At 63.8% G+C, this 22968-nt stretch overlaps 2 protein-coding genes across 2 annotated transcripts in view; one reads left to right on the forward strand and one right to left on the reverse strand.

The window, feature by feature from the left end:
- LOC123345793 (endothelial zinc finger protein induced by tumor necrosis factor alpha-like) overlaps nt 1–22968 on the reverse strand; it is a 1203704-nt gene that overhangs the window by 862854 nt on the left and 317882 nt on the right. The gene's annotated exons all lie outside the window — the stretch shown is intronic.
- Nucleotides 8161–17747, forward strand: LOC123346405 (major histocompatibility complex class I-related gene protein-like). The gene is made up of 8 exons (XM_044983788.1): nt 8161–8285; nt 10463–10723; nt 11450–11725; nt 11894–12166; nt 12981–13235; nt 15253–15369; nt 15777–15809; nt 16183–17747. The coding sequence occupies exons 1-8, from the start codon at nt 8228–8230 to the stop codon at nt 16239–16241; spliced, it is 1332 nt and encodes a 443-aa protein (XP_044839723.1). The 5' UTR covers nt 8161–8227; the 3' UTR covers nt 16242–17747.

A 22968-nucleotide genomic window follows, 5' to 3' on the forward strand; every position in this document is an offset into this window, starting at 1 on the left:
CCCCGCCCCCGCCAGCCCCCTCCCCAGCACTCCCCCAGGCCTGGCAGGAGCCGGCGGCTGTGGAGGAGCAGGTCCGGGGTGCAGGGGGGAGCTGACGCGTCTGCTCATGTGCCGCAGAGCCAGGCACTGGCTGCAGCTCCCTCCCTGGCCCTTCCTGTGGGGCTCGGCGCCCCGGAGCAGGAGTCCCAGGTCCCCGCGGGGGTGGGCAGGGCCTGACCCAGTGACCCCTCCCCTGATGGGGCCCGGGCAGCTAGCGGAGCCCACAGACCTGGGTGGGGGGGCTCACACGTCCGGTCTCTGCTCCCTGCAGCGAGTCACGGCAAAGGAGGGGGCAGGGGTCCACACTCAGGCCAGAGGGGTCCCGTGCCCAGCGGGTCAGACCCCTGGACAGCCCGGGCCATCGCCCTACCGGGGGTTAACCCCTGCTTGGCCCAGCACAGACCTCAGAGAAGCGTCTCCCCGGAGTTACACACGCAGGGACGGAGAACCCGGCCCAGGGAGTCCGAGGGCCATTCCCCTCGCGGGGGAAAATCCGCCCGAGTCCCTGGCTCAGTTTGTCCAGCCGCTGGGTCTCATCAGGCCTCGGAGACGTGCCTGGCGGGGTGCACAGCGTGACCCTGCCCCGGGAGCGGGTCCATGGCCGGGGGAGGCGGCTCTGACAGGCCAGGCTGAGAGTCGCTGACTCGGATCGGAGCCTGGCTGGGCCTCGGGCTGGGGTGAGTGGTGCCAATCTGAGGTCGTTTGAGGATGGGGTTCCGCAGACCAAGACCCCCCCAAATACCATGTGACACCAACATTTTCCAGTGCGGCTGCTGTTTTCTGGGAACTCTGGCTGTGACCCTCCCAAGCCCAGCTCAGCCCTCGGGATGGCCCCCAGCTAGTGCCCAGCCCCCGCTGCCCCTTGGGGGAAACCGTACTGCAAACGGGGGGCGCGCTGGGAGCCCCCACCCGGGTCGAGCCACGCTGAGGCGCAGCGTGTGAAATGGGCTCGTGCCGCAGGCCGGGGGCTGTGCTGATGCCAGAGGGTTTGCAGGCAGCCGGGCCCCCCCGAGGGGTCGTGCTGACCGTGAGCAGCACCCACAGGCTGTGAGTTCGAGTCTCTCCCAGCAGCTCGGAGACCGTCAGCTGTGCCTGTCGCTCGTGGCCTGCTGCAGCTTCGGGGTATTTTGTTCTCAGCCGCTCAACGCTTGGGGTTTCCGAGCTGGTACCGCAGCGAGCGCTGGGGTCACAGCCAGACGTGGACTGGTCTGAGAGCAGCTACGGTGCATCAGAGCTGGGGCAGAGTTAAGGGGGCAGGTCTGGGGGTGTTTGGTCCTGGGCTGCCCCAGATAGAGACACTCTCAGGAGATGCTAATTGTAACGATCCCATTGCTCTAACGCGGGAGCACACGGGGAGACAGGGGTGAGGAATCGGGCGCAGCAATGGGGTCTGGTGTAGAGTCTGTGGTGCAAATCCGGGGACATTTGGCCCAGGGGTTCCCAAGATGCAGCCCCCGCCCCCAAAATAGCTGCTTCCATCCCTTTCAATTCCTCATCACTTCTTCGGCGCAGAGTTCGGGGGGATCGAAGGCTCCGACCTGCCTGAGCTGTCGCTCCGGTAGAGGTGAGGCTGGGCTGGTTCCCAGGGACCGGCAGCTCCCCCCCGGCCCACAGCCCAGACTCACCTGCCGCTCCAGCATCCCCGTCCCCACCTGCGCCAGGCTCCGCGTGGGCTCCAGACACTCGTTCTGCGGGGACCACTGGGCGAAGCGGCCCTAGTGCAGGCTGGGGTCCCACCGCTGCTCCTGGGCCCAGGCCAGCTGCATGGCCCCACCCATGGGAGCTGCGCTGTGTGGAAGCGAATGAAGCCCCCCCCATCGTAGGCTAACTGGAACTTTTCCCCCACGGGGTGTCCCCGTCCAGAGCGCAGCCCATGAGAACCTGCATCCCGTGGAGCTCTGGGGGGAAAGAGGAACAGAACTAAATCATCAGCCACAAGCGCTCAGAGATCACGAGGCAGCCGGGCCCCACAAACCCACGGGAAGGGCTTATAGCAATCGCTCCGTCTGGGGTCTGGTTATTACCACGTTTGGGGTTTGCATCTTCTGGGGACACAGTTTTTGGTCCTGTCTCCTCTGCCCACGAGACCCAGAAACTCACATTTGATGCTTTCATAGTCCCGGGACTCCAGGAGCTGGGGCTTGGAGAGAGACACGAGCCACGGTGCTAAAGCCAGGCAGCGCTGAGACTCTGGAGCGGGTGCCAGGCCTTGGCAGACCCAGGCCCCAAGCCAGCAAAGCCCAGATGCACGGCGTTAAATTTAATCAGCTTCACAGAGGTCAAGGCCGGAAGGGACGGGTCTGGTCGGCTGGTCTGAGCTCCTGCAGAGCCCTGGGCAGGGAACCGCGCCCACTCATTTCTGCATCCACCAGCACCGCTGGTTCGGGCTCCGGTGTCTCTGGCGTGACGGGCTGTCCCCTCGCCACCCAGCCAACACAGCAGCATGTGAATCCTCGGCCTGAGCGGGACCCGTCCCCTGCCCCAGACACCCCCCGTGCGGCCCTAGGGAGCGACCCCCAGAGCAGGTTGTGATCCCTGGGTTTGGGGAGGGAGACCCAGAGACCCTCCTTGCGGGGTCACCCGAGACCACCCTCACCCCCCACCGCACACAGGGCCGGCCCAAGCCCCCCCCCGGTCCCCTCTCACAGCCACCTTTGCTCCCCCTCCCCCATGCATGGGGCTGGTCCGATCCCCCCTCTGCCCGCCTGTTCGTGGGGCTGGTCCTCCACCCCCCTCCGCTGCCTGCCCACGATCCCCCTTTTCCCCTGGGACCCCGCTCTGCACATGAGCCCCCCGCCGCAAGCCCACACACAGGCCACCCAAGACCCTCCCATCACCCCTGCCTGCGGGGCGGGCTGGCCCGAGCCGCTCTCCCTCGCCCTCCCTCCAGCGCAGGGCTGGGTGCCACTCCCGCCCCCCCATATGTTCCTTCGTGCCCCACTACGGGTCCCACCCCACTTTTTTTATTTTGGCAGAAGTGGGCATCTGTCCCGTTCGCTCTGCTAACTGATGAGCAGTCGGCAGGCGCAAGCGGGACAGACGCCCACTTCTGTCAGAGACGTGTGACGGCCGGGACAGGGCTAAAAACGGGACTGTCCCAGCCAAACGGGGACACATGGTCACCTTGACCAGGTGTGACTCCCCCTTCCCCCCACCCGGGGGGTTCCCAGGTCCCGGAGCCCCAGACCGAGTCTCTGGGGGCCCTGCCCAATGGACGACAGCTCTGGCTAACCCCGAGCCCAGCCCCGGCCGGCCTGGCGTCGGGTGGGCACAGAGGGACCAGCCCCACGGCTGGGCACTAGGGAGGCGGCTGCCTGGGGTGGGGGGGTGACCTGAACCTCTTCCTGGGGCGTCACCAGGCCAGCACACGGCACCTCCCTGGCCCCAGAGCCACCCCCAAACCGCATGTCAGGGTCCTTCTCCGAGCGTCTCTGGCGCTAGGGCTTGTCACAACCGCCCCCCCCCCATGCCCTCCAGGAACCAGCCACAGCGTGACAGGTGGGGCCCCCTTCAGTCCCCGGAGCCAGCCAGGCCGCCCATCCCTCCTGCCCCAGGCCAGCCCCCGTCACTCCTGCCCCGCCCCCAGGCCAGCCCCCATCCCTCCTGCCCCAGGCCAGACCCCATCCCTCCTGCCCCAGTCCAGCCCCCGTCCCTCCTGCCCCTGCCCCAGCCCAACCCCCGTCCCTCCTGCCCCAGGCCAGCCCCCATCCCTCCTGCCCCAGGCCAACCCCCATCCCTCCTGCCCCACCCCCATCCCAGCCCCCATCCCTCCTGCCCCAGGCCAACCCCCATCCCTCCTGCCCTGCCCCCAGGCCAGCCCCCATCCCTCCTGCCCCAGGCCAGCCCCCGTCACTCCTGCCCCTGCCCCAGCCCAGACCCCATCCCTCCTGCCCGGCCCCCCAGGCCAGCCCCCATCCCTCCTGCCCCAGCCCAACCTCCGTCCCTCCTGCCCTGCCCCCATCCCTCCCGCCCTGCCCCCAGGCCAGCCCCCATCCCTCCTGCCCCACCCCCATCCCAGCCCCCATCCCTCCTGCCCCTCCCCCAGGCCAGCCCCCATCCCTCCTGCCCCAGGCCAGCCCCCATCCCTCCTGCCCCAGCCCAACCTCCGTCCCTCCTGCCCTGCCCCCATCCCTCCCGCCCTGCCCCCAGGCCAGCCCCCATCCCTCCTGCCCTGCCCCCATCCCTCCCGCCCTGCCCCCAGGCCAGCCCCCATCCCTCCTGCCCCAGGCCAGCCCCCATCCCTCCTGCCCTGCCCCCATCCCTCCCGCCCTGCCCCCAGGCCAGCCCCCATCCCTCCTGCCCTGCCCCCATCCCTCCCGCCCTGCCCCCAGGCCAGCCCCCATCCCTCCTGCCCCAGGCCAGCCCCCATCCCTCCTGCCACACCCCCATCCCAGCCCCCATCCCTCCTGCCCCACCCCCATCCCAGCCCCCATCCCTCCTGCCCCAGGCCAGCCCCCATCCCTCCCGCCCTGCCCCCAGGCCAGCCCCCATCCCTCCTGCCCCAGGCCAGCCCCCATCCCTCCTGCCCCAGGCCAGCCCCCATCCCTCCTGCCCCCAGGCCAGCCCCCATCCCTCCTGCCCTGCCCCCAGGCCAGCCCCCATCCCTCCTGCCCGAGGCCAGCCCCCGTCACTCCTGCCCGTCCCCCAGGCCAGCCCCCATCCCTCCTGCCCCAGGCCAGACCCCATCCCTCCTGCCCCGCCCCCAGGCCAGCCCCCATCCCTCCTGCCCTGCCCCGATCCCTCCTGAGCTGCACCCAGGCCAGCCCCCATCCCTCCTGCCCCAGGCCAGCCCCCATCCCTCCTGCCCCTCCCCCATCCCAGCCCCCATCCCTCCTGCCCCGCCCCCAGGCCAGCCCCCCTCCCTCCTGCCCCAGGCCAGCCCCCATCCCTCCTGCCCCACCCCCATCCCAGCCCCCATCCCTCCTGCCCTGCCCCCCTCCCTCCCGCCCTGCCCCCAGGCCAGCCCCCATCCCTCCTGCCCCAGGCCAGCCCCCATCCCTCCTGCCCCACCCCCATCCCAGACCCCATTCCTCCTGCCCTGCCCCCAGGCCATCCCCCATCCCTCCTGCCCCACGCCAGCCCCCATCCCTCCTGCCCCAGGCCAGCCCCCATCCCTCCTGCCCCACCCCCCTCCCAGACCCCATTCCTCCTGCCCTGCCCCCAGGCCAGCCCCCATCCCTCCTGCCCCAAGCCAGCCCCCATCCCTCCTGCCCCGCCCCCAGGCCAGACCCCCCAGGCCAGACCCCATCCCTCCTGCCCCGCCCCCAGGCCAGCCCCCATCCCTCCTGCCCTGCCCCCATCCCAGCCCCCATCCCTCCTGCCCTGCCCCCAAGCCAGACCCCATCCCTCCTGCCTGCTCAGGGATGGACCCAGGCCCCTGGCAGAGTCCAGGAAGAGCCCTGTGTCCGGGCAGCTTTTAACCACATCCCCTGGCAGGTTCCTCGCTGTGACACGGGTCACGCACCCCAACGGGACACGAGTTCGAGGCAGCAGCTCCCCAGGTCTGTCCTCCCTCTGCCGGTCCCCTGCCCGAGAGCTCCCAGTCCCTGGGCCCCCGCCAGCCAGTCTCTGCACCTCCTCACAACTGCTCCATCACATCCTGCACCCCAGGGCTGCCCCGAGCGGGGTCCCTGCAGCCCATCACCCCCAGCCCCCTTCGCCTGCCAGCCCTGCCCCTGCCGAGCGCCCCAGACCCACCCTCTGCCCTGGGTGCAGCCTGCCCCGGCTCCGCTGGACGCCCCCTTAGCTAGGGGCTTGGTGGGTCCCAGCCAGTCCCGACCCCCCAGCTCTCGCTGGCTCCGTCTCTAAACCTGCTCCCCCAACCCCAGCACTGCACCTGCAGGTCCATCAACTCCAGCTGTGGCTCTCTCCTCCTCCCTCTTCTCAACTCTTGCCTGGCTCTTCAGAGACCCCAGTGCCTGCTGCCAAGCTCCAGGGCAGGGATCGGCAACCTCTGGCATGTGGCCCATCAGGGTGAGCCCCTTGGCAGGCTGGGCCGGTTTGTTTACCTGCCACATCCGCAGGTTCAGCCGATCGTGGCTCCCACTGGCCACGGTTCACTGCTCCAGGCCAATGGGGGCTGCGGGAAGTGGCACGGGCAGAGGGATGTACTGCCCGTCACTTCCCACAGCCCCCTTTGGCCTGGAGCAGCGAACCACGGCCAGTGGGAGCCGCGATCAGCTGAACCTGCAGACGGGGCAGGTAAACGCCCCGGCCCGGCCCTGGCGAGCCATGTGCCAAAGGTTGCTGATCCCTGCTCCAGTGGGAGGCAGCTAATTACTGAGTCACAGAGGAGCTGCCCCTGTTCCCTCTTCAACAGGCCAGTCACCCCTGGCAGCTCTTCAAAACCAGGTCGGCAGCCATGTGCTCACATCACACGGCTGGAGCTGGGGGGGTGTGACGTGAGCTCTGCTCTCCGGAGCAGCGGGATTGTTCCTGACCGACTTTTCTCACACTCCCAAGTCAACCGTCAAACTGAGACAGAAACTGAGCCGGGGAAGTGGTGGTCTGGAAGGTGACAGCTTGCCCGGGTCATCAGTTCAGCTGTGTGAATAAAGGAGTTCCTGGTTCTCTGAAACTTTAAAAAAAAAGGTGTCTAGGGTTGAACCAAAACTGACATTTTTTCAGTGAGTCAAAGACGAGGAAAAAAATTAATTCCAAGTGACACAAAGGTTTTATTCAGTCCCAAACTGAATATTTTGTTTAGATTCTGAGCTTTTAAAAAAGTCTTTCAAGTTTTTGGGACATTTCAAACCAAAAAGTAATTTGGAAACAACCCCATCCTCTCCCCCACCCCGCCAATGTTGCATTTCTGGAGGGAGCATTTGGCCAAATTGACACAAATTCACCAAATGTTTGTGTAGCCAACGCTGCATTTTTTGCTAAAAAAAATGCTGGATGACAAACTCTTGCCCCGCTCTGGGTAGAAGGTACTTCGGGGGGGCACAGCGGGAAGTGGGGGGCAGCCCCAGCCTTTGCAAGCCAACGGCCACCTCAAAGTTTCATCGCGATGGGAAAGTCACTGGGTGCCAGGGTCTGTGGGTCGCAGGGGGTGCTGGGGGCAGACAGCTCAGAGGCGGCTCCGTGACCCCGGGCCCTGCTCGGAGCCCCCGCCCAGGTGCAGGGCAGAGGCCCTGTGGGTGCCTGTGTGGCTGGCGCGGGGGGAGCCCTGGTGGTTTTCTCAGCCCCTCTGTTCCAACAGCAGCCTCTGCCCCACACAGGGAGCCCAGCCAATCAGAGACCAGGGGCTCTGGCACCCGAGGGGGATGGAGGCCATGGATTGGCTGGAGGCCTGATTGCGATCAGGAGACAAGCAGGTGTTGGACCCCTCAGCGAGGCAGGAAGCTGGGGGCGGTGGGGGGCAGGGCTGCTGCTGCTGCTGCTAGGAGCGTGAGCTTCAGTGTATGGGAATGTATCCCACGGGCCCATCTACCCTGGTATCCTGCCCTGTCCCCACTGCCCTGGATCGAACCCACGGGCCCATCTACCCCGGTATCCCGCCCCCTCCCACTGCCCTGGATCGAACCCATGGGCCCATCTACCCTGGTATCCCACCCCATCCCTGCTGCCCCGGATTGAACCCATGGGCCCATCTACCTGTGTGGGAAGGTGAATTGGGGGACCCTGCCTGGGGGGAATGGGGCACACAGAACCCCTGGTGTTGGGGGGAAATGGGATCCTCATATAGGGGGAATGGGGCACACACAACCCCTGATGGGGGGTAATGGGGGACTCAGAATCCCTGGTGGGGAATAATGGGGGGACCATGATCTGGGGGAATGGGGCAGGCAGAACTCCTGGTGGGTAGGAGAATGGGGGACACAGAACCCCTGGTGGAGGGGAAGGGGGGACCTGGGAGGGGAATGGGGGGGCCCTGGCCCAGGCGAATGAGAACTGAGGGGGAGTGGGGATGCCGGGAGCCCCTGGGGAGGTGGGGGCCGTGCGCCCCCGAGTTGGCTGTTGGGGGGCGGGAGGATCATCACCCCCCCCCCTCCCGGCGCCGGGTCGCCCCGCGCAGCCCTGCAGCAGGCGGTTCCGCCGGCCACCCCCCAGGTCCGCGGCTCCGCCCAGAGATCCCGCCCGGCGGCTCCATTGGCCGCGGCCGGCCCCACCTGTGACCGGGGCGGGGTGGACGCCCCGCTGGGCTTGTGCTCTGCCCCGCCGGCGTGGGGAGACCCGGCCCGGAGCCATGGCGCTGCCCCTCGCCCTGGGGCTCTGCTGGGGGGCGCTGGCGGCAGCAGCGGGGGGTGAGTGGGGCTGGGGGAAGCGGGGGGGGGGCAGGAGTGAGGCGGGGGGTAAGTGGGGCTGGAGGAAGCGGGGGGGGGGCAGGAGTGAGGCGGGGGGTAAGTGGGGCTGGAGGCAGCGGGGGGGCAGGAGTGAGGCAGGGGGTGGGGAGGACGCTGGAGCGAAGGGCGCTGTGGGACGAGCAGACCCGGGACGATCCGCTGGAAACCGGGAGAGAAACACCCAGCCGGGCCTGGCCGGGGCTCGGAGCTGGGGAAGCGGCGCTGGGAGGGAGCAGCGCGGCTGGCCCGGGACGCTGGGGTCTCTACCCGCGGGGCGCGGCCCGGGTGCTGGCCCATGGCGGGGGAACGGGCCCGGGGGGTCCGGGCTCTGCAGGGAGCAGCCGAGAGCCGGAGCGGGGCTGGCGAGCTGGGGGTGGGTGGGTGCGTGGGGGAAGCCGGGCCTGGGGGGTGTCTAGCTGGGGTGGGGAGAGCTGGGGGGAGTTGGACTGGCTGGGGTGGGGGGAGCCCGGGGGTGCATGGCTGGGGTGGGGGGAGCTGGGCCTGGGGGGTGTCTAGCTGGGGTGGGGAGAGCTGGGAGGTGCGCGGCTGGGGTGGGGGGAGCTGGACTGGCTGGGGTGGGGGGAGTCCGAGGGTGCATGGGTGGGGCGCGTGGCTGGGGTGGGGGGGGAGCCTGGGGGTGAATGGCTGGTGTGTGTGTGAGCTGGGGGGAGCTGGACTGGCTGGGGTAGGGAGAAGCCGGGAGGCGTGTGGCTGGGGTGGGGGGAGCCGGGGGGACAGGACTGGATGGGATCCCCCAGCCTCCGGCAGCCCCTAGCTAAGGGGGCGTCCAGCGGAGCCGGGGCAGGCTGCATCCAGGGCAGGGGGTGGGTCTGGGGCGCTCGGCAGGGGCGGGGCTGGCGGGCGAAGGGGGCTGGGGATGACGGGCTGCAGGGGCCGTTCGGGGCAGCCCTGGGGTGCGGGTTGTGCTGGGGGCGCAGCCGTGAGACGCTGTGGAGCCGGGCAGGCAAGACGGGGCCCTGGCATGGGGGCCCAGGACTGGCAGAGGGAGGATGGACCTGGGGATGGAGGGACTGTGACAAGCCCTAGCTCCAGAGACGCTCGGAGAAGGACCCCGATGTGTGGTTTGGGGGTGGCCCTGGGGTCAGGGAGGTGCCGTGTGTTGGCCTCGCGACACCCTGGGAAGAGGTGGCCGAGCTGTGAACCGCAGGATAACGCCGCTCGTGTCACAGAGTCGGGACAAGGGTTAATCCTTCCATCTTCAGACAGGAACTCCTGCTGCCCCCCCCAACACCTTTCGCACTTAGAGAAAATCACCCGGTGCCCCCGCAATTGGAGCCTGTAGCACCCGGCATCCACAGAGGGGGCAGAGTTAAGGGCATTGGCACCAGCCTGGCCTCCTAACCACCAAACTGTCCCTCATCCACTTCAGCCCCTGTTGGCCGCCCCGGCTGTGTTCTCTGGCCCACCGGAGGTGGGTTTGTGCCACTCCGCAGAGGGCGTCTTCGACCCCCCACGTGCCGTAGGGCACCTGTGGTCGCCCAAATCCCCCTCAGCCCAGGGGCTTTCTCTCTCCTGGGGGCTCGGCTCCTCTGACTCCAATGTTCCCCTGCCCTGGGGGTCCAGACTGAGTGGGCCCATGGGGCACTGGCAGTGACAGCCCTTCCCTGGCAGCTCCCCAGGTTCTGCACAATCTCCGCTCCCATTTCAAACTACAATACAACTCCTGTCCCTTCCGCTGGCCATGAAAACCTCCCAGCTGTGGCCCTGACAGGAGGTTTCTCACTGGCTACAGCCAGCCTGAGATGACAACCCTGCAAGGGCTGAGCTGCCCCATTAATCTCAATGGGCATGTTAACTCTGGACCCTAATGATGGTGATGGTACACGTTGACCTTGCTCAGTATGTCACCACTGAACATTTTAGCAGAAGCCTCTGGTTTCTCTGGCATTGTGGGAGAGGCTTGGGGACAGCCCTGCCCCCCTGCTCTGACCCCCATGGCTGCTGCATCCCCTTTTCCACTGACTCTCTGCAAGGGCTATCGCTAGGGGTAGCAGAGGGGGGTTAAGAATAGGGGTGTGACTGGGGGGTGAGGGCTCAGCCCGATCCACGGGGACAAACCCTCCTCCCCGGAGTACAGGGATAAGAGGGTGTTTATCTTGTCTTTCCCGCTGGCCCAGAGCCCCACAGCCTGGACATCCTGATCACCGGGCTGAACGAGCTGGGCGGGACTCACGGGTTCTTCATGCTGGCCAAGCTGGACGGGCTGGAGCTCGCCTCCTACAGCAGCGCCAGCCGCGAGGTGAAACCCCTCCGGGCGTGGGCAGTGCAGGCCGTTGGCGCGAGCTATTTAAGGAAGAAGACCCAGGAGTTCAGGCTGTACGAGGCCATCTCCCGAGTGGTGACCCACCGGTGGATGGCGCAGCACAACCAGACCGGCGGTGAGTGCTGGCCCCGTGCCGAGCTCCCAACCCCCACGGCGAGCTCCCAGCATCCGCAACCTCACCACCAGCAGCCCCAGGGCGCGGGAACCTGCGTGAGATTTCCAGCCCTGATTGGCTGCCCTTCCCCACTGCCCCACCTCCGGGGGAAGAGCAGCCAATCAGGGCAGCTGCAGGAGCATGGCCGAGTTCTTGCTCCCTAGAGTCAGGTCTCGGTGGCCAGAGGCTGGCTGGGAACCGGGGAGCGGGGGAGTCCGTGCGGTGACTTATCCCGCTCAGTAAGTACCCCGTGGGTGGGGATTTCTGAGCGCAGATGGCACATTAAACCCAGACGTTGCTGTGCAAGAGCCAAGGGCTGGCGGCTGCAGCTAGACAAACTCAAAGGGGCTAATTTTAACCGGGAGTAACTCCCACTGGGGTCAGCTAAGCCAGGGTCACGGGGGGTTCTCCGTGCAGGCCGGATGCCCCGTTCTGGAGTTAGATCAGGAGCGATGGGCTCTCTGCAGGAATGCCGGGGTGCGCCCAACGCCCCGTGTGAGCTGGGCCCAGTCACTCTGGAGCTCTGGGCCTCAGTTTCCCCATCTGTGCCCCAGAGACAATGGCCCAGCCCTGTGGCAAAAGGTGATGGGATACGTGCGTTAGGGCTGGAGAGGAGCTCAGGCACTGCAGTGATTGGGACGGGCAGACAATATCCTGCACCGTTTTTCCTCCCTGTCTTTCCCCCAGGGATCCACACCCTGCAGCTGCACGTGAACTGTGTGCTGGATGGGGACACCCCCGTGCGAGGGCAGTTTCACTTTGCTTTCGACGGGCAGGATTTCCTCATCCTGGAGAGAAACCAATCCGCGTGGGTGCCGCTGGCACCGGAAGCCTCCAACGAGACACATTTCTGGGATGCTGGCCACACCTGGACCCTGTTTGCAAGGGAGTTCCTGCAGGAGGAGTGCGTGGACACCCTGAGGAGCCTGCTGCGGGGCGGGAGGGAGGCTCTGGGACGGCAGGGTGAGTCTGAGCAGCTGGTGGCAAGGTCCAGAGGGAGCCTTCGGCTGGTAGCGGGTCTCAGAGCTCCCCTCTCTCGTTCTGTGACCATTAGTCCTCAGGGCTTTGGCAACCACCCCGCACTGGCTCAGGGCTGACTGCACCCCGCTGACGTGTTCCCCTCCCCTCCAGTCCCCCCAGGCATCTCGGTGACCTACAGAGACGCCCCCCACGGCTCCGCCACCCTCTCCTGCCACGCCAGGGGCTTTTACCCACGTCCCATCCGCGTCTCCTGGGTGTGGGACGGGGCGGAGATCCTGCCGCCCATGAACACCAGCGGGATCCTGCCCCATGCCGACGGCACCTACCAGATCCGGCAGTCCCTGGAGATCCCCCCGCGGTGGGGCCACACCTATGCCTGCCGGGTGGCGCACAGCAGCCTGGGGGAGCCGGCACCCACCATGGGTAAGGGGGGCGAATGGTGGAACCCGGGGGGGCAGGGATGTCCCCTGTGGGGCAGTGCCCCCCAGGAGCGGGCGCTCGGCAGCACTCTCTGTGTGTCCCGGTCTGCACCCGGCAGCACCGTGCACCGTGTGAGTTGTGCCCTTCGAAAAGCAGCCCCGGGAGGCCCTAGCGTGGATGTCCTGAGAGGGCTCCCACCGCCGCCCCCCTTTGGGGGATAGCCGAGGGCTAAGCCGGCCGGGAAGCCCATCGCTCCCGCGGGGCGTCTCAGAGCCAGGCCAGGCTGAAGGTGCCTCTTCTCCTCGGGCGATCAGCCCCCTGGGGCAGTGACACGGTGAAGATCCCTGACCGACGCGCTGATGGAGTCGATGCTTGTACCACGTGTAACTCGCAGTAACGCTCCTGTCCGGGCAGCGCCTGGGGCGGTGTGAGCCGCTGTGAGGTTCCCTTTCTCTGCTTCCGCTCCACAGGGCTGACAGCGCAGCTCATGGTGCTACAACCCTGGGGCGGTCACGGCCCGAGCGCCGGTTCTGGGAGCAGCGAGGCCGCAAGGGCCCCAGGGGTGTGGGGCAGCCCGGGGCTGCAGGGCTGAATCTCGCTCGGGGTCTGGGAGCGGAGCTGTGTCCGTTCCCCCCTTTGCAGGCTGGTCGGCTCAACGAGGAGGCTGCCAGGACATCAGCGTAAATACGTTCCTGTCCTGTAACCACTGAAACGGGGGGCTGGAGGCTGCGCTTCCCCCTCGATCCAGACCCAACGGCGAGAACTTAACGTTCAGAGCAGAACAAACGTTGGGTGTCTCCTTTTCTCTCCCCCACAGCCCTGCCCGAGGTCTCGGTTTCCCGCAGAGACGCCCCCGACGGCTCCGCCACCCTCTCCTGCCGCGCCAGGGGCTTTGACCCGTGGCCCGTCCATGTCTCCTGGGTGCGGGACGGGAAGGAGACCCCGGCGCCCCCCATCGGCCACACGTCGGAGCTCCAGAGATCCGTGGGGATCCCGCAGCAGGGCGGGGCTGGGCACAGCTACTCCTGCCGCGTGCAGCACCGCGGCCTGCAGGAGGCGCTGGCGACTCCGGGTAATGGCTCTCTCGGGGCAGGGGGAGGGATGGGACCCCCGCTGGCACCGTCCCTGAGCGGGTCTCCAGCGTGAGCCATTGCTGAGCACGTCCGGCTGCATCTCCTGCCCGGGGCGGGGACCGGATTGATGCCCACGGACGTGGCAGCAGGAGCCAGGTGACCCCACGGCCCCCACACTGTGCCCACCCCCATAGCCCCATTGTAGGCGTCTGACAGCTGGGCCTCTCGGGGACTCGGACACCAGCCGGGTTTGCTCCCAGCTAAGGGAATAAGACACGTCCCCCCCACCCGAAAGGGGCCTGCCCCAGACCACACCGGTCTGTGCCGCGCGACCAGCCTGCAGCAAGCAGGGTCCAGCGCTCCTCGGCTCGGCGCCTCGGGCTGCGGGGGCTGGGACGGCTCGTTCCCAATGAACAGGAGCCTTTCACCCCGAGCTCTCCGAGCTCAGCCCCCACTGGCAGGGCTTGGTGGGTACCTGTCCCACGTTACCCCCGGGGGAGGATTTTGCCTCTGGCCTGGTCGACACTGGAGCTTGGCGTTACGTGGTGAGCCAGGCAGGAGGGAAGCTGCAGGAGGCTCTGCTGGGTGCTGGCTGGGTCCCGCTGCCCACGGCCGGCACAGCTGGGGCTCCGGGGCTCGGTGCTGTAGGGTTTACGGGCCCAGCTCCCATTGGCTTCGATACCGTTACCAGTCCGGGCTCGGCCCCTTCACCCCATGGACACTTTGCTGCCTGGACCCACCGGCCGGGAGCTGCCAGGTGTGAGGAGAAGCCGGAGCCCCGCGGTGTCTGTCAGGGGCACGTACGACCCCCCTTCTCCGCCCAGGACGGGGTCACATGCTGTGTTTGGGGCCCGATCCCCGTGTCCATTCCTGAGCTGGGGCAGGGCTCTGCAGCGCGGGGCCAGCTCTGTCCATCTCCATCGATCAGGGGCCGGTTTTCTGCGTCGCTGTTTGATGAGGCATGTTTAAGGTTCCTGGTGCTTTGAGGGAAAATCTCTCGTATTCCACACGTGGCATAGAAAGGGTTTGTCTCAATCTCTCCTCTGTCCCCACGGCCGCTCCTCTCTGGGGTCGGACGAGAGCCGAGCGGAAACCGTTCTCCCAGCCTGGGAAAAGCTCTGAGATTTCCAAACACCCTCCCATCCCGGAGCAGGGTGAAAAGCTGGAATCTCAAACTTCCACAAACTGAAAAGCCGAAGGCTGTTTCTCTTCGCGTCAATGAAAACACTGACTTGAGACATGGGAAATGTTTGGTTTCAGTTTGACCTTTATTTCCTGTAAATTAACTGACTTTTCTCACTGAAAAGTCGCTTTGCGCTGAGAAGGGATTTCACGCCGAACACGCTGACACAGGACGTTCTGACCATTTCACAGCTTTTCCCAAAGGGGATGTTGGTTAAAACCGACCCGTTGCCCGGCCCCGTTTCACAGAGGTGACGCTGTAGGATGAAATGGTCTGAGCGGTTCCCATCAGCGCCCTTCAGCGGCGCGAGCAGGAACCCGTCCCACGGCCGAGGGGCTCTCCCGGGGTCCCTGTAACACACACGACAGGAGCAGCAGGGACTGGGTCCAATCCAGCCCTCAGGAACTGTCCTGGGTTCCCAGCTGGGCTCTCCCTGGCCTGTCCCCAGTGACCCCGATGCTGGGCTGACCCCCAAGCCCCCTGGGGCAGCCCCACGGCCCAGCTCGCCCCGACGGGGCCTGTGAGTTCAGCCCCCGGCTCCTGTGGTCGCTGTGTGCGGGGGGCCGGCTGAAATCGGACTCTGCCGGGAGGTTCCCTGCTTTAGGGACAAGCCGGGGCTGTCCGGGGCTAATGGCCCGTCCTGGCTCTGGCGGTGCCAGCCCCGGGAGGGGATCCCAGGCCAAGCCGGCTGGTCCCAACGTGACCCGGACCCTGGCCGGGGCAGGGGGTAACCCGGCCCCCATGGGCAGCGACACCGAACGGGGAGGGCCCTGAGTCAGACGCCCGGTAAATCCCCCATTCACCCCAGTGACCCTCTCTCCTCATCCCCGCAGCGCCCGGGGAGATGGGGGGCCCGGCCCCCGGGATCCTGGCTGCCCTCGGCCTCGCTGCGCTGGCTGGGGCCGGTGCCGTGCTGGCTGGAGTCGTGGTGTGGAGGAGAAAGCGCTCGGGTAAAGGAGCGACTGGGGGGGGGATCCCCGTCAGGCGGGGCTGGGGGCAGGGGCTGGGGAGGGGCACGGAGAGGGCAACAGTCTCCTCTGGGAGGGTGGGGCGGTGCCGGGGCGCGGGGCCGTGGGGTGGGGTGGGGTAGGTAGCCCCATGGCACGGGGCAGTGGGGTGGGGTGGGGCGGGTTCCTGCCTTGGCAGGGACGGGTGATGAGCTGGGCTGGGGTAGGTGGGGTCAGGATCACTGGGGTGGGGGTATCCTTAGCTGGCTGGGGGGTGCAGATGGGGTCACTAGGAAGGGGGTTCAGGTAGGGCAGGGATTGCTGGAGGGATGGGGGGCCCCCCAACCAGTTCAGTCCCCCCCCCCCCAGTGCCTGGTAGTGACATGCTCACGCTCTCTGCATCATTTCAGACTCTGGCAGAAGCAGCTTCGCCCCGACTGCCGGTGAGTGACCCCGGGGACACAGGGCCAGATCCTCCCACCTCAGGACTGCCCGCCCCAGTGCATTGTGGGTACCAGGGTGGGGGGGTTCGCTGGCTGGGCCCTGCCCCCGGGCTGCTGATCCAGGTCACCCACCCCAGGCAGCCGCCTCCATAGTGCCCAGCGGGGGGGGGGGGGGGGCGTCGCTCTGTGCCCCCCCGATGCCAGGCCTGGGGCTGGGCTCGGGGTTAGCCAGAGCTGCCGTCCATTGGGCAGGGCCCCCAGAGAGTCGGTCTGGGGCTCTGGGACCTGGGAAACCCCAAGGGTGGGGGGAGGAGAAGGGGGGGTCACACCGTGAAATCGGGAACACGGAATAAACCTTCCTCTGCCTCCCCAGGAGAGGATCCAACGCCTGGCCTGGACCCTGCCAGCCAGCGTCAGACCCCGCCTGTGTGATGGGCTGGGCGCCTGGTGACCCACCACCCACAGCCCCTGCCGGCCCGGACCCCACTGGCCAGCGTCAGACCCCGCCTGTGTGATGGGCCGGGCGCCTGGTGACCCCCCACCCACAGCCCCTGCCGGCCCGGACCCGCTGGCCAGCCAGGACCCCGCTGGTGTGATGGGCCAGGTGCCCGGTGACCCCCCCCACCCACAGTCCCTGCCAGCCAGGACCCGCTGGCCAGCGTCAGACCCTGCCGGTGTGACGGGCCGGGCGCCTGGTGACCCCCCACCCACAGCCCCTGCCGGCCAGGACCCCACTGGCCCGTGTCGGACCCCGCCTGTGTGATGGGCCGGGCACCTGGTGACCCCCCACCCACAGCCCCTGCTGGTTCGGACCCGCTGGCCAGCGTCGGACAATGCCGCTGTGAGACGCCGGGTGCTGCTCAGCCGGGCTGGAGATGAGGCACCAGGTTTTACCAGTGAGGGGAATGAACCCCGGGAGCTATTTCCCAGGGGTCCTGGTGGATTCTCCACCCTGGCGTGTTTAACTCACAGTTGGCTGGTTTTCTCCAGGATCTGCTCTGGGATTATCGGGGCAGGTCTCCGGCCCCTGCTGTGCAGGGGATCAGACCCGATGATCACAGTGATCCCTTTGGCATTGGGATCTGTGACTCTATGAACCCCCAGCCCCTGACTGCCAGGAGTCGCCCGCAGCAGAGACCCCATGCGTGGCACCGTGTGCACGGCTCCTCCCCAGACACAGCAGCCGGGAGCCGCGGGGCAGCTGGAGCGAAGCCCAGGGACGGTGGCAGAGCCGAGCGGGGAACAGGCTGTGAGTTCACCGGGCGTCCTGGCCGGGGCAGGTCTGCGGGGAACTCAGGGAGCAGCAGAGACCCGGAGCCGGGGGCCCCAGGAGAGAGACTCCCCGAGCCGGGCCCAGAAACCCACAGACACCGATTGGCTGGACTGGAGTGGCCGCCCCCAGCACGCAGCTGACGGGCCCGGAGTCTCCACTGGGCCACCCCAGGGCCCCAAACCGGAGCCGCTATCGGTCCCCTGGAGCTGCAGCTGCCTCTGGGCTGGGGGGATCTGCCCTCCCCCCTTTGCCGCCAGCCCCAGTAAATACCCCTCCCCCGAGCCGCGTGTCTGAGTGTTACTGGGACCCCCGGGGCTGGTTGTGGTGCTGCGGGCGCTGCTGGCACCCCAGGGCTCGGGGGGCTCCGGCACTGAGCAGCCTCAGTCATTACAGCAGGTCTCTGCTCTGCTGTCCCAGCCCGCGGGGCTCTGGGAGTCACGGTAAAGCTGCAGTTAACGCCCGGAAGCAGTGTGGGAAATACGTAGTTACCCCTGCCCCAGTGCTGCCCCCCCCCCCCCCCGTGGGGAAGGAGGAGGCTGCAGGAGTTCTGACCAAGGGGCTTAGCTACCCACCAGGGCTCCCTGCCCGCTCCATCCCTGCTGCCCCAGAGCTAACCCCCTGCACCCCACTCCCCTCCTAGACCTGACTCCCAGCCCCTCCTGCTCTAACCCACCAGCCCCCACTCCCCTCCCAGACCAGGAGAGAACCCAGGAGTCCTGGCTCCCAGCCCCCCTGCACTAACCCACCAGCCCCCACTCCCCTCCCAGAGCTGGGGAGAGAACCCAGGAATCCTGGCTCCCAGCCCCTCCTGCTCTAACCACCAGCCCCCACTCCCCTCCCAGACCAGGAGAGAACCCAGGAGTCCTGGCTCCCAGCCCCCCTGCACTAACCCACCAGCCCCCACTCCCCTCCCAGAGCTGAGGAGAGAACCCAGGAGTCCTGGCTCCCAGCCCCCACCCCCATTCTAACCCACCAGCCCCCACTCCCCTCCCCCAGAGCTGGGGGCAGGGGTGTCTGCTGGTCTGGATGGGTCTGTGGGTCTGATGCAGGCGGGATGGGGCTGATGAGGGCGGGGGAATACTGGGCCGGCTGGACCCCTTGGGATCTGCCTGCGATGGCCCCCTGCCCTGGCGGAGCTGGCTGCCTCGCAGGCATGCGGGCCCCATCCTGACCCCTCTCACCCCGGTTACAAATTGCTCTCAGCCCTGCGGCCCAGCAGCGATCTCCACTCCCGTGGTGCCCAGTCGCGGGTGCTGGGCGGGTGAGGGCGCCGATCTCCTGGGTGTTTAACCCTGCATCTGCCGTGGGCAAATCTCGGCCCGGGCACAGGGTGGGGTCTATGGCCTGGTTCAGAGCTCTGGGTACATGCTGGGTCCTGGTGGCCCCCCAGCCGCCCCCTGCCCTGAGCCCCCCAGCTGCTCCCATCCCCTGCTGGCACATAGTGGGCGATGGGGGCAGCATCTCTGCTCTGCTGGCAGCTCACGTCAGTTCCCTGCGTTCTTCAATACCCCCCACCCCCGCCAAGGCTCAGCCACAGCGCAGGGGGCACAGGGCTGCTGGGGGCAGGAGGTGCCTGGGGTGAGTGCCAGGGTGTGGGGGAGGTGCAAGGGGCAGCCTGGCATGGGGGGGTCCCTGAGCCTGAATGACTCTCCTTCCACCCCAGCCCCCTGTGAGCCCCCATTCTTCCCTGGAATCGGAGGGACCCCCCCCCATGCTGAGCCAGAGCCCTGCACCCCAGGGAGACGCGTCCTGTGTGCCATGGGGGGTGTTGGGGTTCCCCTGAGCAGTGTGGGGCTGGGGTCGTGCACTGGGGGAGCCCAGCCCTGAATCCCCCCATCCCTCCTCTCCCTGGGCCAGTCCCTTCTGCCCCCCCAGCAGTGGCTGCACCCTGACTCCAGCCAGGGGCACCGGGCCTGGCCAGCAGTGGCCCCGGCTAGCGACCAGCCTGGGTGCAATCGGCCGGGGGGGGGGGGGGGAGGGAGTGACCTGGGGGCTTGGGGGACCTCCCGGGACCTGCCAGGGTAGTGTGGGAAACTGCTCCCCGTGGGAATGTGCTGCGCAGGGTGCACTGAGCATGCTCAGTAACATCTGCTGAAGCCACTGCCCTTCTCCCTGCCCTCACTTGAGCAGTTTCTGGCACGACACCTGCCATTGACCACACCCTCATTACACCTGCGCTTCCCCCTGCCATGGACGGTTAGTGGCCTTTTCCCGCCAGCTCTGAGAACCTGCCCGCTGGGGCCTGGATGGCGGAGGCTGGGGCCGGGCGTCTTGCCAGGAAAAGACCCGGGATTTGCTGCACTACGAGAAAACCTCCAAGCAGGCGACAGGCCGGGGGCGGTGGCTGAACAATCACAGGAGCGCCGAGTGTTGTGTTAAGTGGGACCCTGCTCTGTCTGTCTCCCCGGCCTCTGGACATCGCTCCCTAGAACCCCCGGGGTGTGTCTGGGGCAGGGCCTGGTCTGGTTTCTGTGCGGGGGCAGCTCACAACCAGACGGGGTGGATTTGTGAGAGACCCTGCAGCTCAGCTGGCAGCTCCGGGCTGGAGGCAGCACACACATGCACTGTCCCGCCAGTCGATTTAACAGTGACCAGTCCAGAGGCCGGACCAATCTAGTGCCCAGCTGGGCTGATTGTGGGTAGGGAGGAGCCGGGTCCCGTCGGTCAAGACACGATGCTCCGGGAAAGTCTTGGCAGGACGAACCCAAAGTTTCATGGCAAGGCCCCCTGGTTATAAAATGATTTTCCGACGAGTTCTGCACCGTCATGCTGTAAGTAACTGTCCTTTGACGAGTGCTTGTTTTCTTAAATTGTTTTTTTTTAATTTTTTATTTTGTTGTTCAGTTTTTTTCAGGAGTTACCCCAGGCTGCCTTTGATTATAGCTGTTTGTCCCCAGTGATAGGTGCCTGTTTTATTTTTAGAGTTGTGAATTTGCTTTTTTTTTTACATTTTAATAGCGGCGTGTTGTAATTTTTTGGCGCCTTTGCATTTGTTTGGGGTTTGTTTAGAACGTGTGGTTTGGTGATGGCCTTTATGCTTAGTTTTTAATACACATATTTTATTTACCCACAACACAGGATTAATTTACACAGAGCATTTTGAACAGGAACATCAAGTTGCAACGCAAGAAAAAAACAATCAGCCCAGACACAGATTCCGGCTGATGCGTTTCTACCAATGGCCCATTCAGCCCATTCCTATCTGCTATTCAAAAAGGGTGGCTGGCAGGATATGGTTAAATCCTACCCCAGTACATTTAATACATGCTGCATTATGATTTTTTATTGTAAATTATACAAACATAAAATCCTAAGACTACATATCCCCATTTTGATCCCTCAAGAACAGTTTTCGAGTGGGTCATATTTTATACAACTGTTTCCTAGCAATATACTGAGAGGCCATTTGAGCTTGTGGTTGTAATTTAACAAACGTTCCTTTTGTCCAACACCACATACAACACATTCCTAGCAAGCAAACACAGGATCCTATTAACACAACTAGTAATGGGTGAAACCTAATAGGCAATCTGCTCTTAGAGGTCGGGGACCAGCCTGTGAAAAGGTCGTACCCGTGATAGGCTGTCCGTTGTGTTTTAAACCTAGCAATTTTTAGCACGTCTCCATTTGCACGTCATGTTTGAATGAGGCTTTTTAATATTTTTTGGTGTTTGTTGTAAAAACGGAGTCACCTTGGGTTTTGACAATAAGTGATTAGTTAGATTGTGCCAATCCAGGCCAAGAGTAACAGAGAAATTAACCAGAGTAGCGGTTACAATGCTCTGTGCTTTTTTAATTTCTGGGAAATAGTACATGTGATTGCTAGTATATAACACATTGGCACTGCATCTACATTCATCCACTGGGGGGTGCTGATACTTGCATTATCCCAGGATGTAACACATACACATTGTCCGTTGTACAAAACACGCGTTGCATTTTTTAATTTGTCCCACAGATATGTTCCCAATGAAGTATTCTTGCTCCATGGTTTTGGGTAGGGACAAGCACACCTATTTCTGAGGGCTCCACCCCATACACCCTCGGGTGTCCAATAATTTCTCCTCTTTTCCAGCCACTGGCCCATAACCCGGGGTAGCCAAAAAGATCCCATGGTCAATTTTGGGAGCGGGCTCAATTTTAGTAGTTTTGTGTTTATACTGTTGGTGAGCAATTTTAACAATAATTTTACCTAATAACAAATTAGGCTTAATCATGCTGGGAACATATTGCATTCGTTTATGTTTGTAGGTATTGAACAAGGACCTTTTTTGTTGTTTTAAACGAAGCGTTAATACCTGAACATTCCCCGATATCACCCAAAACATTTCGTGTTCCAGTGATGCTAAACTAAGAATTTGCAGCTCAGTACAGCCTAAGGCAGTTTTATTTTTTAACTTTATTTGTGGTTTATACAGGTGGTGTTTAGCTACCACCACATATTTTATGTTGCTTTTAGGTTTTTAGATTGTTTTGTACCAAGTTTATAATAGTATCTGCCTGCTTGTGAATTAGACTATTTTGCAGCTGTGACAAGGAACTTAACTTATTTTTATTTACCTTTAGGTTTATAGTATTTATCATTTTTGTTTTAAAACCATTTTTTAAAATATGGTGTTTACTGCAGTTTGTTTTGCTCGGCCATTGGGGTGTTGATGTGTTTTTATTTAGGCCGTTATAATAGGAAGGGAGTTGGGTGAACATTTAGGTTCCAATTTAGACACATTTTGCTGAGTTTAATTTATACCAATTTTTATTTTTGCTAATAGTGGATTTAACAAAATTTTTACTGGATTTTTTTTAGCTTTACCTTTTTGTGGAGGGTCAGAATTTGAGACTTTTGGTTTCAGGTAGTTTGTTTGCTGACCAGGTCTGTCCTTTATCTGCGGCTCCTTTGTGCTGCCATTTATGGGCAGTTTTGTTTTGTTTTTTATCAGGTAATTTGCATTGACACAGATGCTTTTGGATCCAAAGCCATCAGCAGCTCAGAGACTCTGTCTTAAAAGGGCCACAATCAACTTCCACCCGAGTTCTGATCCTTTTTCACTTTCAACTCCTGCTTTTAAAACACAGCGAGATCTGAAAAAGAAAACCCAGCCTAGTGCGGCTCCTTCTGAAGCCCTAATAGGATTTTAATTAAGTAGCTGTTGTGTTTGCATTTCTTTTACCCCCTCTCAAATATACACTGCACATGTCCTGGGAAAATGCACCGTCCTTCCATAGTTTAACTTTTATAACATTATATTAGCCATATTAATTTTTACATAAGGTGTAACGGGTTATTTTGTGCCTACAGAGGTTTTATGTATCCATATTAAAGTGACAGTTTGATTACACAGAGCGTCTTAAGACTCAGTGCTTTTAACATTGGTTCTTTGTTCACCTCACTCCTTATGTTGCTCCAGAGGGGCACTGGGTTTTTTAATGTTTTTATTTTTTTAATCACAGCGCGGGTGAGATAATGCTGGGTGCCCCCTCAGTGCCTGCCCCGGTCCCATCTCCAGCCGGGGCCGGCCCTGACACTGCAGAGGGAGGAGATAAAACACAAACCCCCCAACACATTATTGTGTTGCGGGAGGGATCCCTTCCTGACCCCTGCCCGTGGCTGGCTGAGGCCCTGAAGCATGAGCGTTGGGAACATGAGCTGTAACCGGGACACGAGCCCCAGAGCCTGGACCCACCACCCCCATCGCCCGCCAGCCAGTCCCGCGGTCCAGTCGCTCGGGCAATGGAGGGATGGTTCGTGCCCCCCCCCCCCCAGCTCCTATGGGGGCTGCTCCGGCCTCGCCCCTCGGAGGGTCCGAAACCTCCTTCTCCTTCCCTGCCGGGAGTCGCTCCCGGCCCCTTTGTGCCCCTGCCCCCTGGTACCCGCAGCCGGGGCCCTGC

This window comes from Mauremys mutica, chromosome 12 (genome assembly GCF_020497125.1).
Source record: "Mauremys mutica isolate MM-2020 ecotype Southern chromosome 12, ASM2049712v1, whole genome shotgun sequence".
Lineage (NCBI taxonomy): Eukaryota > Metazoa > Chordata > Testudines > Geoemydidae > Mauremys > Mauremys mutica.

What these genes read in the sequence shown, in the direction of transcription:
- LOC123346405 (XM_044983788.1), top strand. Translation starts at nt 8,228, where the DNA reads ATGGCGCTGCCCCTCGCCCTGGGGCTCTGCTGGGGGGCGCTGGCGGCA. An exon ending in GCTGGCGGCAGCAGCGGGGG is followed by an intron (nt 8,286 to 10,462) that starts GTGAGTGGGGCT and finishes CCGCTGGCCCAG; the next exon opens with AGCCCCACAGCCTGGACATC. An exon ending in GGAGCCGGCACCCACCATGG is followed by an intron (nt 12,167 to 12,980) that starts GTAAGGGGGGCG and finishes TCTCCCCCACAG; the next exon opens with CCCTGCCCGAGGTCTCGGTT.